This window comes from Typopeltis vanoorti, chromosome 24 (genome assembly GCF_054136105.1).
Source record: "Typopeltis vanoorti isolate ZY-2024b chromosome 24, IOZ_Tvanoo_1.0, whole genome shotgun sequence".
NCBI classification, from domain to species: Eukaryota; Metazoa; Arthropoda; class Arachnida; order Uropygi; family Thelyphonidae; genus Typopeltis; species Typopeltis vanoorti.
Window position 1 is genome coordinate 78,401,099 of NC_143572.1, and position 13,710 is coordinate 78,414,808.

Here is a 13,710-nt window from a genome sequence, read left to right on the forward strand (position 1 = left end):
CATTATAATCAGCGTGTAAATAAAGTTTTGAGATATATATTTTTCAGATATATATACTTCATATATATATATATATATATATATATATATATATATATATATATATATATATATATATATATAAGATATATATACTTCAAAAATAAAATCCAAAAGGCAATTTGGATTTTATTTTTATTTATTTAAAAACAGGAACTTATTGCTGATTGCTTTCTTCGGCCTACAATAAGTTGTAACTATTATTGGATTAAAATCATGTGAAGTGCGATTTAAATTCCAAAATAAGGTTAGTATCAAATTTATGCGAACTGTTTTTAATATTATATAAGTATGTTGTGAATGCTAAGAGTGTGAATGAGTTTAAGCAGGGACGGCTCGTGCATAGGCACTGCGGAACTGCAGCACCCCCAATTTTTCTCGATATATAAATCATCATCATCAAATTCCTGCCATGTACCCTCAAGGGGTGTACAGGATATGACAGTACTACATGAAAAAATTACATCAATACTAACGATATATAAATATATTTATTAATTTATTTATATTTGCTTGCAATATTTAATTTTATCATTCAACAATCGTATATAATTCTCTTATTTTGTATAAAAAATAATAAAAATCCATCTTGTTGCACTTAGGAGGGCGAAGGACGCTAGCAGCACTGTGTTTACCACAGTGTCATGTTGCTACGCGCGCAAGCATATATACGTCATAGTGAGATGCGAGCTATTATTATTATTAGCGTAATGCGGCACTGTTCATCGCACAGTTCCACTGTTGTTTACATGCAGTTTGCGCCAGTAATAGAGTGTTCTCTATTAATTTTCAATATTTTTTCATGTTTATTTATTTATTTTTTTACCATAATTTTGATATTTTATCCAACTGTATTTACAGTGTGTATGTATATTTCGAAAGTTGCAGCACCCCCACGATTTCAAGCCACGAGCCGCCACTCAGTTTAAGTTTCGGTATGATAGATAATGTTATAGGCAGGAAGTCTGTGGACTTTTGTAATACATACATCCTTATTTCACATTGTAACATAATAGAATATATATCTCTTATATGAGTATAATGTAATTGTTCATGGGATAAACCTCTCTCTCTTTCTCTGTGGACTTTTGTAATACATACATCCTTATTTCACATTGTAACATAATAGAATATATATCTCTTATATGAGTATAATGTAATTGTTCATGGGATAAACCTCTCTCTCTTTCTCCCTCGATGAGTCTTTGACTCCAGGAGAGTTAATGTAATAATAATATATAATTACGTTAATTATATATTACTTAGTACGTTAAAAGAATACGAAATATTATCTCCTTCAAAATATTTCTTATACCTTTTCCAGATTCCCAAAACGATTTGTAAACTCTTTAGGAATTAAACTTTATGGCTATTCTATGTTCAGAGCGGCGCAAAATTTTCTTCTCTTAAACTTCTTGATGAATTCTGAAATAAGGATTCTTTCCTAAAATATAAATTAGGATTCAGTTTTCGGGCATACTGAACAGCTACATTGATCGTTTTACATAGATTGTATCAGTTGTGGGCACCTCGCACTATTTAGTACTTTGATTAGCTGTAGTCAGTGATCTTTGTAATTTTCTGCGCATTGTTTTAGAATTGGGAATGCATGTGTGAATAGTTTTTGACAGTAACTAATAAGGGTGAATAATTCTTTGTTTACTCACAAACTCTCATAGCGCAGCACACAGTACTACTCGAAATTCGTGTAATTCGAGAGATTATATTTTCAAGACGAAAAACGAAAAGAAAGGAAAAAACATTAGGTTAGTAAAAGGGGGGGGGGATATACTATTTTTAAGAATCAATGTTATTTAGCATGATATGAAATTTAAAAGCGAAAAGTGGCGGCCTGGTTTGCCGAGTGGTTAGCATATTCCCCTCTCCAGCGCGGGTTCGAACTATTGGCTGGGCGTGCATTTCCCAAATAGACCAGTTTCGTTTCATTTAAGCACTTGCCTTGATTCACAATTTGGTCATCAATTACGGGCTTCAGTATGCTTGTGAATCGGCAAATCCTCGTGTCAGTTTTACACTGTGGAAGTCATGGCGCTCTTTGAATTTTTTTGCATTAAATGTTCTATTTAGCCGCATAATCATTCATGCACAATTTCAAGACTCAAATGTTTCGGGCTTTTTCTAGAATAGAAATGAGAACGCATTCTTTATTCTAACACTGAACCCATGAAGCTAGAATCCTTCCCATTTCCCAACTAATCCCAGAAACTCGAGCTACTTTTATACGCGTGGCATGTTTACATCTATTTTTTTTTTTTTTTCCTGCATTGTCTCTGGTACGAAGTGTTGATTCACTAAATTCAGTCACTATTTTTTTTTTTTTATCCTTCATTTTTTCCTTTGCTTACATATCTAACAGGAAGCTTTTCTTCTAAGATAATAGCTTCTGTTTTCTTTGAAGATTTGTTAGAATTCATATTGCAAGGTTCTGAATTGGAAACAAATAAAGCAGGCAAATTAAAATCCGAAGATAAGTAGCGTCGAAACAGCTCCAACCATGTGGAAGATAAACGCTGTAAGGTTTCCATGTAAACAACTGGCACGCGCCAGCCAAAATGGAGATTTCTAAAAAATGACAACAACAACAAAATCGCGTAAGTCAAATACGTGTAACTTGAGTTATTACTGTACTTTGGGATTTATTGATGAAAGATTTGTAATCTTCACGATCAATTTTGTTGACTGATGGGCCATTAAAAAAATGTGGAGGAGAGACAAACAAATGCAAAACGACCTTTTTTTAATTTTTTTTTTTTTAATCACAAACAGCACCTGGTAACATTTCAGGAAATCTTTTCTGATGTATTGATTTTCATAAATGATTATTTCGCTAATTAAATATCACTATGTCAAAGTATGTAACTCGTTACAAGCATACGGAAAGGCTGCTGTCGTTTGTGTAGACGGAAGATTAAGTAGTAGAGAAGGTGGGTTGTGTTGAGTGTATGTCCTCCCACGGTGAGTCCAGGGAGGTGTCACATATCCTAGTTCAGTGATTATGAGGAGAGGATTTGAAAACGCTTTTTATTCGGGTGATTTTTAATGAAATTTTGCTTGAAGTAAGCTCGCCTTTTATCCCTTATAAGGAATCGTGTAAAAATTTAGTTTCACATTTTATAACCTCATGAAGCAATTCGAACTCTATTTTATTTTTTATTTTTTAGTAAATCACCTTGCTTTTATTTGTTTAAATTGCGAAAATTTTATTACGATACAACACCCTAATGAGAACATAACATTTCATTTGGTGTTAATTTGCGCAACTCACTTCCTTAGAATAAATGTGGGATTGTAGAGCCAAGAAAAAACTACATGATTTATGTGGGCGTTATATGACCGACTGTTTTTTCGAAATGAAAAAAAAAAAGTTCATCACCTGAACTGTTTTTGTTGTTGTTGTGTTCTATTATCCTTATTAAGATGACTGTTTTTTTATGTTCGTAATTGTGGTTTGTTTGCGCGTGAATGCGAGCTTTATTTTGATTTTTTTCGAATCCGTTGTTTGTAGTAGTATTATTGTTAATATGGTTGTTGTAATGTTTGTGTAGTTATCTATGTTGACTTTTTTAACTAGCGTTATTTTCTCCCCGTTTGTGCGGTAATTATGCTAGCAGTTTTTTTAGTATTGTGGAAAAATTGTGGGTTTTGTTTGTGAAGTGGGAGATATGTTTTTAACATGTGGTTGGGTTTGTATTGCCAGAGACGATAGGTGTTTTGTTCATGGTACCCACATTTCTGGTATTGGCTTTATTTATTTATTTTTGTGTGTGTTTCTGGAGGGGTTATATGTTAGTCTGTGACTTTAAAAAGGTTCTTCGTGTAGTGCATTTCTAGCCTAGTGTGGGTATTTTGGTTTCGACATTGTATGTTGTATTAAGTTTGAATTTAAAACATTAGGTTATGCGTTACATTGGCTTTTATGTATATGCATTAAAATTTTTAGCATTCCTTGTTTGCTTATCGTTGTGTGTGCGTGCGTGCATGCATTATTTTTGTCATTTTTCCAAATGTTTAGTGTGTCAGTGCCATTGGTCTCTAGGAAGATAAAAAAAAAATGATAGTTTGCAGATTAATATATAATATTTTCAGTACCGGCTTGGAAAGATATGTAACAGTAAGAAATACAAAGGAAGTAGCCGTATTAAAAATTGCCATGTGTTGTGTGTTAATATTATTATTAGGTGGGAGGAAAGGAATCGGAGATTAATTGATGGCAATGCTGTTTTTGCCTCCGTAGTGCAATTGGAAGAACGACGGTACATTGCGCCCTTCGATTAGAAATGGCCTAGATTCGATTCTCGTCGTGACGGGGGGGGGAGCTCTTTATATGGACTTTTCAATCGAAGGTGAGTTAGCCGATCTCATACGGTGGTAGCAGGGGTTTTTTCATCCCGCATACAGACAAATTGGCCCTTCAGTGTTCCGAAGGGCCAATTTGCACGCTATTTACAGACAAAAAATACTAGTGGTGGGAGGTAGATGGCGTTGATGTAGATGATTGGTAATAGAGGTTCGGTGTAGTGGTGAAGACGGAGAGTTGTACAGTAAGGTCCACCCGCGATGAGTCTTCGGACTCCTTGGAGGTGTCACGAATAATAATAATATCGAACCGATAATCGAGAGGTAGAAGAAACTAACACATCAGGTGTCGTATCTTATAACTTGAAAAAAAAAAAAAACATGAAACATTAATTATGCTTTCAGAATAAGAAAAAAAATCTCGTTATTTTATGTAGACTAGTAATGAAAAAAAAAAACTTTCATTATCATAATTTCCGCTTCGCTTAGTAAAACAGGATAAGCAACAATGAGTTTTTTTTTTTTTTTTTTTTTTTTTTTTAAAGTATATACTTATCAGTTTGATAGGTATTCACATCTCCCCGATACACACATTTGGATTGAATCATCTCTCATTGTGACAGCTGCCGAAAGCAAGCACATATCTCCAAAGACCTCCATGTTAGGTAGATATTAGCAACTGACATTATCTCAAATTCCATAGTATGTTCCAATAAGCAGGGCGGCATGAAACCATTGCCCCGCTTATGGGCAATGAAGTGGCTTGAAAAGACTTCATGCTTGGTCTGCAGAGCAGCACATATGTTATGAAAGAGATTTCTCTTTCCAACATACAGACCTGATGCAGTTATTATTATTATTATTTTATAATGTTGAGCTTATTAACGAGAGGATGGTTGATCAATCTATAGTACATTAGTACCGTGTATGGGTAAAATAATTAATGTCAACGGTAACCCAAGGTAATCCCAGGTGGTCACCCTTCCTAATTTGGAATTTGTGGTCTAGTTGAATGATAATGAACAAAACATTGCAGACTTTGGCAGTATGCTAGAAATTAGAGGTGTTAGATATTTGCCAGATGGACGTGCTATTGTTGATACTTTATTGTGATATTTTCGCAGGTACATCAGGGGCGAATGCTGGTCTTGAAATTCAAGCTTGCTCTTGTTATCAATCAGGGAGTGAGAGGTGTGATTGAAGTCTGATTAGTGGAATAACGAATTACTGACCATTTAAAACTATATATTTAGAAATTTATGTACATTTAATCATACAAATACAACATTTATTTCACAAATTATATTGTATCTTTTTCAACTTAGCTACTTGAATACAAATTCTACCCTACGGTTCTTCTTGATGAACTGGTCAATAACATCGTCATAAAAAGTTGGTTGTAACTTAATTTTCCCAAGCTACCTGCACACTTGTAAAGGCTGACTGAAGCTCACTGGCTAGAGCTACTTTGACTTCGTGTGGCCTGTGTTTAAGACGACGTAAAGGGAACGAAAATGGCTATGCGCGCGCATGAAATCACAGTGCTGCAGCGAGGACCTCGAAGCTCCTACAACCGAGCAAGCCAAGGTAGCTTTGACTAGACGAGCAAGCATCGGCCTTCGATACACAACGCAAAGCTCAGTTATTGCTGCGCAAGCTTAAGACGTCTTCTGTCTACAAAAATAAAAGCCTAGATGGAATGCTTATAAATGCACGCATTTGTTAACAAATAAATATTACTTCTTTCTCAATTAATGAGCTAGCGCAATAAGCATGGAGAATTCGCCCCTGAGGTACAAAAACTAGAATTCTCCAGTAATTTGGATCGATGCCTGTTATAGAAAAGAACTATATTTTTTCTCCAAAATTTTGGTTTTTGGTTTTGGTGGTTATTGGCTATTCTTCCGCTGGATGTAAAAACACAGTTAGCAGTACTGGCCATGACTTCTCTTTGTCGTCGTTTAGAATCTTTGCGCCGAGTATACTTTGCTATCTTCAACATCATGGACTAGTTTGACTGGATTAAAAAGTTTAATAAATTACATATCTAAGGTGCTAAGGTTGTATTTACCTTCCTTCATGCAATTGCATTATACAATTTGGCAGCATTTATTTCACAGAAACTGTGGATAATGGTATTCCGGTTTTTTTTCCACTTTCTAGTACAGTGGAATATACTCTCTCTGAACTATTGCTAATGCAGCAACAAAACTAATAGACAATACCTGACCAATGTCATCCTCATAAGCTTAACACAAGGATTCATGCAATTGCATTATACCTTATACCTAGAACCATCTCATCTTTACTCTTCTGTTAGGCTCAATGGCCTATCATAGCCGCGAAATTGACTTCTTAGAAACCTAACATTGCTTATGATGCAGTTGCGTATTGTAAATAAGTAGTGTAAGCATTGTAAATATGTATGCAAAAAATGTAAAATATAGAATTATTATGATTAGAAAAAAATATTATTTATGTATATTTATACAAAAAAAAAACTATTTACTGAGTGTTTTGTACTGAATCTTTTGTAGTAAACAAATGTAATATGTTAATTGCATATTTGTATTCTGTATACATATGATAATGATAACAAATTGTCATTTGTCGATAAATTATATTTTTGTCCGAAAAAAAAAACGGAAATTAAAGACAACTTCGGTCTGAATTTTGTCAGAACAGAAACACAACCTAGAGCTTTAGTGGTATATAATTTCCATCATATTGTGACTACTGCCCCTGCCTGGTTGGCTGAGTGGTTAGCGTGTCCGCTCTCCAGCCAAAAGGCTGCGGGTTCGAATACCTCCGTGGGCATGAATGTTTGTGATTGTCTGTGGAAATACTAGTGGTGGTGGTGATCAGCGGTAGATGGTGGGTTGAGTGGTGGAGATGGAGAGTTGTGGAGTGGGTGCCCTCCCTCGATGAGTCTTTGGACTCCGTGGAAGTGTAACGTAATAATAATAGTAATAATAAAACCATATTTGCCCTTCAGACAAAAGTCAGACCGAACTCGCGGTATAGTCATGTCACGTACAATGAGCCCCTCCATTAATTCCACATATTCGTCATGTACCATGACGAAGGATTGTCATAGATTTTTTTACCAACCTGGAGATTTTGCTGTGTGAGTGACTAGTGTACTTGCGAGAAGGAAGACTTAAAGCTTGAATTCGGGATTAAATGTTTGTTTTTAGTCCACGATTTTATTACATACACTCAGTGGCAGATTACCCATTAAGGCAATGAGGCACGTGCCTAGGGACCTCAAGCTCTGGGGGTCCCCAAGCCAAGACATTTTTCTATAGTGTTTGAAAATAGATTGTTTTCAGTAAACATCATAAAAATCTTGATTATTTGAAGCGAAAATTTTTTCAAAACAATATTACGTTTGAATATGTATTTTGAACAGCGCGCACTATCTACGCTTTAAATTAAACCGCATTACCAATGTCGGCGCACGGCACTGTTGACAGCTTCGATGTCACGAAAACTGATTGCATTGCCGAGATAGGAAGTTTCGCCTGGTTGCTCCTTAACTTCATTTGTTATTGAATCGTGTAAGAGTGAGGTGTTTGTTTCAAAAATAACTTTTTAGTGTGACTTTTCGCGTTTTCATTATTTGAGTAAAAAAAATTTCATTATTTGAGTGCAAGTAAAAAAAAACTGATAAAAAAATTAAAAAAAAATAATGAGTTTTATTATTTATCATCCTTTAACCCTTTAACAGGCAGAAAAATCCAGAACAAAAAATTCGAAGTACAAAATTTCATTTATTTGCCACCTCACTTTTATTTTATTTTTTTTGGGGGGGGGACTCCAAATATAATTTGCCTAGGAGCCCCAACTATCCTTAATCCGGCACTGCATACACTGCAACATTTCATATACCTCCACGCAGTCAAATGTTGTTATAACTATTATTTTTATGGCTATATAGCAGTGGCGGCCAGTGAAAATTTTAAGTGGGGGATGCTGCATATTAAAAAAAAAAAAACTTTTTTTTCCTAATCAGTAACGAATTTATTAATAAATAAATTTACATATTAAAAATTTCTTTATTAAAAATATTTCATCCTCACCACAAACAAAAACACCAATAATAAAAGTTTCGTATCAATAGCAATGACAAGTGCAAACGAATCGGCGTTAGATCGCAGTGCATTTGTTTTGTGTAATGATAATTGAAAAAATATAATTATTTTCAGATTTTCAACAGTGACACTCGTCATTATTCAGCCTTGTATCTATAATAAATAAATAAATATATGTTATTTTAACAAAATAAAATAAGATTTACAAAAAAAAAAAAAAAAAAAGTTCACCACGAATACGCCCAATAATAAACGTCTCATATCTCACAGAAATAACGAGCGCAGGCATAAGATACACTGCCCAAGCGGCAGTGTATCTAATGATGTATCGTGCAACGACAGCAAACGAATATCAGCGTTAGATCGCAGTGCATTTGTTTCGTGTAACAATTGAAAAAATATAATTCTTTTCATATTTTCAACAGTGACACTCGTCATAAATCAGCCTTGTATCTATAATAAATAAATAATTATATGTTATTTTAACAAAATAAAATAAGATTTACAAAAAATAGTTCACCACGCACACATGCACCAATAATAAACGTTTCGTATCTCACAGAAATAAGGCGCGTAAGCATACTAACAATACATTGTAGTTGGAACAGTTACAGTTGGGAATGACATAACGTGCAATGACAAGAGCAAACGAATATCGGCGTTAGATCGCAGTGCATTTGTTTCGTAATCTAAAGCGTTAATCGAACAATTCCAATCATTAACTATTCAATCAATGTCAAGACATAAGCTGTAACCTTTAAGTTGTTGTACTGCATTTATATAATGTTGTAAGCATTGTTATTATTTATAAAGGCAAACAAAATTTAATTTTTTCATTTTTTCCTTGGGGGTGCTGCAGTGTCGCAGTGCTTACTTATGTACAGGCTGCCACTGCTATATAGCATACTTTCAGTTATAACAACTAAACAGTTGTTATTACTGTTTCCACTGCTGGTGCTCATGTCATGTCTTGCATTGCATTCCCACAAGTACAAAGTTTGACTCAATCATCACTCACCAAAGTCAAAAATCTATCCTCAGCAGATGCACATTTTTATTTGACCTCATATACGTATACTGTTACTTGTTTCTCTGTACGTAATGCTAATCATATATTCATGCAACACTGGCAACTGGGAATAATTTGTGGTGTTCCGAAAATCATCCCTTGAGATGAGCTTATATGTGCCACAGCATCAGGGCTCTTTTGAGAGTACTCTAGTTTGGAAGGTTTCTGTTTTCAAATGGGAGTTTGAAAATAAACTTTTTTGTTTTGATTGTCGAAAAGTTTTTGAATGAAAGTAATTATATATATGTTCTTGACCCTTTTCGGGTGCTAAATTTGAAGAATTCGATGAAAGGATCACCCGTGTTCCTTGTTTTTTTTTAGCTTTTCTTCTTGTTTTGCCTCACATATTGGGCTACATTATTAATTTATACTCTGCTATTTATCCCCTGCATGGATTTCTAGGATATTTTCTACACGTTAATTTCCTTCGAACAACAGATCCTTTAGGTATTTATTACACTGCATTACTCACCTTACCTCCTTGAATTGCTGACTGTTTACGATGACTACGTCCTTTGTTCTTTAATCGTTGTTGACCACTGTCTGCATCTCTTGAACACACGTAATTTTATAAACTGCTCGACAGATTTTGATAATTTATACACTATCGTCTTAAACTTGTCGAATGGAACCGCTTTGTAACACTCTCAGATTAAACAGCAAGAACAAAATTACTTGGAAACTCTAGTAATGGAAGCTTCAGTAAGGATTGAAGTGAGGCGAGATATATGACTTCTTCCCCTTGTCAGGTATTAATTTTTCTCCCATTTCTCCTTACTGTTATCCTGATTTTTAGCCCTCTCAATGTTTAGTCAGAGGAGATCGGCTCTTTTTTTTTTTTTTTTTAATTAGATGAGATAGCGTCCGCGCGGTTAGCCTAGTGGCTTTCTGCTTCGCAACCATATGCCTGGGGAAGGAGTGTCCTAGGTTCGATTCCCGCCCACTACTTGAGGAGCCAAGTTAGCCGGTCTTGGGCGTGGACAGTATGGTTTTTTCCGCCAGTTTATCTGGGGTTTTTCATCCCGCAAGCAAGCAGGCAAACCGACCCCCGTGAACACACAGGTTACAGTCATAAATACTTACGGCAAGGAAGGCAACGGGAAACCACCTTGCTCATAATCATCTCCCTAGTATGGTAGCATATAGCTACCCCCCCCCCCCGGCCGTATGGCAGAAGAGAATAGATAGAGAGAGGTGAGATAGCTGGCAAATTGAATCATTTCAATAAATAAGATGAGTTCAATATTTTTTCCCGTCTCGTTGTTACACGTTTGTTCTCTTCAAGTATTTCGCCTACAGCTACATCCAGATTTTCGTAATGTTTGGATTCGTACGAATGGCAGGACATTTCTTTCTTCAACGATTCCTCATTGAAATCGGATTCGTTTGTAAACAGTAATAGTGTTTTCTCAAAAAAATACACTTGTGAGTGATGGTTGACAAACTACTTCCGAGTATATTTCTCTACTGATAGATATCTCTTCGCAGTCCGGAAAATGCTATTAGTATTCATATTTCCGAATGAATTGGTTGGAAGATAAAATCACTCGTTATTTTAGGTTAGAGTTAGAATATATGTAATATTGAACTTTAAAAATATAATAATTTCTGTAAATTTTCCGAAATCGAAAGCAGCGGGTGGCGTTTGGCCTTACTTTTAAATAACCACCCCGGTCCATATTAACCCAGATATTCAGTCACGTGTATGATACTCAAGAGATGGCATTCGAAAGTCTTCGTATATAATTATTTTGTTAAAATATTTACTGAAGCGAGTAAATATTGATATTTACTTTCTTATTCGCGAGATGTTTTCAGGAAAACTTTACAAAATGCCTCAAAACTTTGTGCGGTTGCAGTCTTTCTTTTGCTGACGTATATCATCTCTGATATGTTGCTAACTATGAGATTAGCGGTATGAATTATCTGACAATTTCCCCTCCTCGCCTCGTCCCACAATTCCATATCAATGGAAATGTTTTTGCTTATCTCTCCTCTTGAATAGTGTATGTGCAAACGGAGACTGTATTTTGACCCTTAGCACTGCCTTAAGATTTCTCGTTTATCTTTTCGCTTAATTATTGTACAATATTATGGACAGTTAGACCTAGATTAAATAAATAAATGTGATTAATTATTACATAGCGTTTGATATGGTATGCAGAAGTATGTAAAACATGGGTTCGGCCTTTCTAAGAAGGGGGAAAAATATCTAGTCAACAGGCGATCGTGAAGGACAAACGGTTATTGAGTTGTTCGAGCTAGTGTAATGGCAACATATGAATGAGATCAGTTAACATCAGAATAAAAGTACAATTTTTCGCAAGCAATGTTTTCCAGAAGTAAACATAAACTAGAAGCGAAGGACATATCGGCTCCTCTGAAACTTTTGCCGCTTCAGTCGAGTCCTTTGTACCGACGACGAAAATCAGGACAGGTTTCAAGCAACGATGCTAACCAACAAGAAAAGTTGTCTGCCCCAGGTGTTAGGGGAATGGCCGATCAAGAACATGACTACGACGAACCTATAATGCCGCCTCCATTACCGCCAAAGCGAAATTCAAAGAATCAATCTTCTCCGAATGCTTGTCTTTCACCATTATCATCTGGCGAAAACTTGAATGGATCTTTAGCAAATGAAAGGTATGACTGGAATTATGTATGGGAATAAAATTGTGTATGAGGTAAAATTAAATGCGCGTGAATTTTGTTTCCGGTTTTATAACATAATGAGTGAAAACCTGTTTGTTTCAAATCAAGAATTGCATGAGTAATCTCCATGACGTCCCCCCCCCCGGAATTTAATTAGAGTTAAAACTTATTTCACTATAAAAAAACAAAAGAGAATGTGCTAGGCCTATTCGTGCAGTCCTGTTATTATTCAACACTCCACGCAATATTTTAACTTTTAATTATGTAAAATTTGTAAGTCGTGGAAATATTATTATACTTAGATATCACGTGCAGTTTACCACGCGCGCAAGTATTATTATATGACCACCTCACTTACTATACTTTTTTGTTCATGATTATTACACGTTTAAAATTACACCTATACCATAATATAACATATTCCTGTCCCCGAATGATCTTTTAATCGGTTGGGATATTTATTAGTAACATGAAGAGCATGCCTAAAATAGAAGGACGTTTTTAAATAAAGTATCGCAGCAGTACATAATTACCCATATTAAATTGATTTTAATGTGATCCTAGGTTATAGACTATGATTTTCTTTTCTTTTTTTTTTTCTCTATTTGTCTGGTCTGAACTATTTCGGTTGGGGGGGGGGGGGTGCAGACAGAGGAAGATGTAGATCTCTGCTATACAAGAGCACATATCAGAGAGTTCATGTATTCAATAAGAAAACAGTCTGATCCTGCTTTTTCCATATGAAGTTTCTGATTAATCATAGTATATATTGATCTTATTTCATAAACAGCCCTTACCACTGGTGTTGATTGTTTGTGAATTTAGTGAATAATGGGTATCAGATTACTTGTGTAATTTCCATATAATAATGCATCACAAATAATAATAATAATTATTATTATACAAACATCTCCTGGAGTCGAGACTCATTGAGGGAGGCAATAGTAAGATGCATTCTAACAGAGATAATGTTTATCATACCTCATCTTAAATTGGTTCAATGTTTGTGCACTCACCATCTCATTTGGCAATAAATTCCACTCACCAACTACTCTCCATGCAAGAAAAAAAAGTCATACCACACTCTCTTGTGTACCACACCTTTATACAACTTCTAAGAATGACCTTCTTGTCTCTAACCCCTTCCCTTCTCTCCTTCAACCCTTTGAAAAATATCCTGGGTATCTATTTATAAGTGCAACTTAACAATTTATGTCTCCCCTCTTCTGCCTATTAACTAGCATCTGTAATTTACATTCTCTTGACCTATCTTCATAGTCAGTATTCCACAATCCCGATATTGCTTTTGTGATTTGCCTCTGAACCTTTTTACGGAGCTTGTTTTTCTCACCTAATTATTCTAAGAAAATTTATAATACAGTAGGTAGACCTAAATGGAAAGAAATTATTGCAGCAATGCTTATGATTGACAGTTACATGTTTTTGAAATGTAGTAATCTACACATTGATGGTATTAGCATTAATCTTATATTCTTACCAACATTTATAGATGTAGAAAATGTTTTCATTTTGAACATG

At 35.0% G+C, this 13,710-nt stretch overlaps 1 protein-coding gene across 3 annotated transcripts in view; it reads left to right on the plus strand.

Annotated features, from left to right (window-relative positions):
• Positions 1-13,710, plus strand: part of stck (LIM zinc finger domain containing stck) — a 200,737-nt gene that overhangs the window by 98,706 nt on the left and 88,321 nt on the right. Inside the window, exon 1 of one of the 3 annotated variants that reach the window (XM_090413968.1) lies at positions 11,350-12,162. The exons of 1 other annotated variant lie outside the window; for it this stretch is intronic. In XM_090413968.1, coding sequence (XP_090270094.1) covers positions 11,849-12,162 — 314 coding nt within the window. In that variant the 5' untranslated portion in view covers positions 11,350-11,848. Of the gene's footprint in view, positions 1-11,349; positions 12,163-13,710 lie in introns of those variants that run through there. One more of the 3 variants, XM_090413967.1, reaches the window with a different exon arrangement.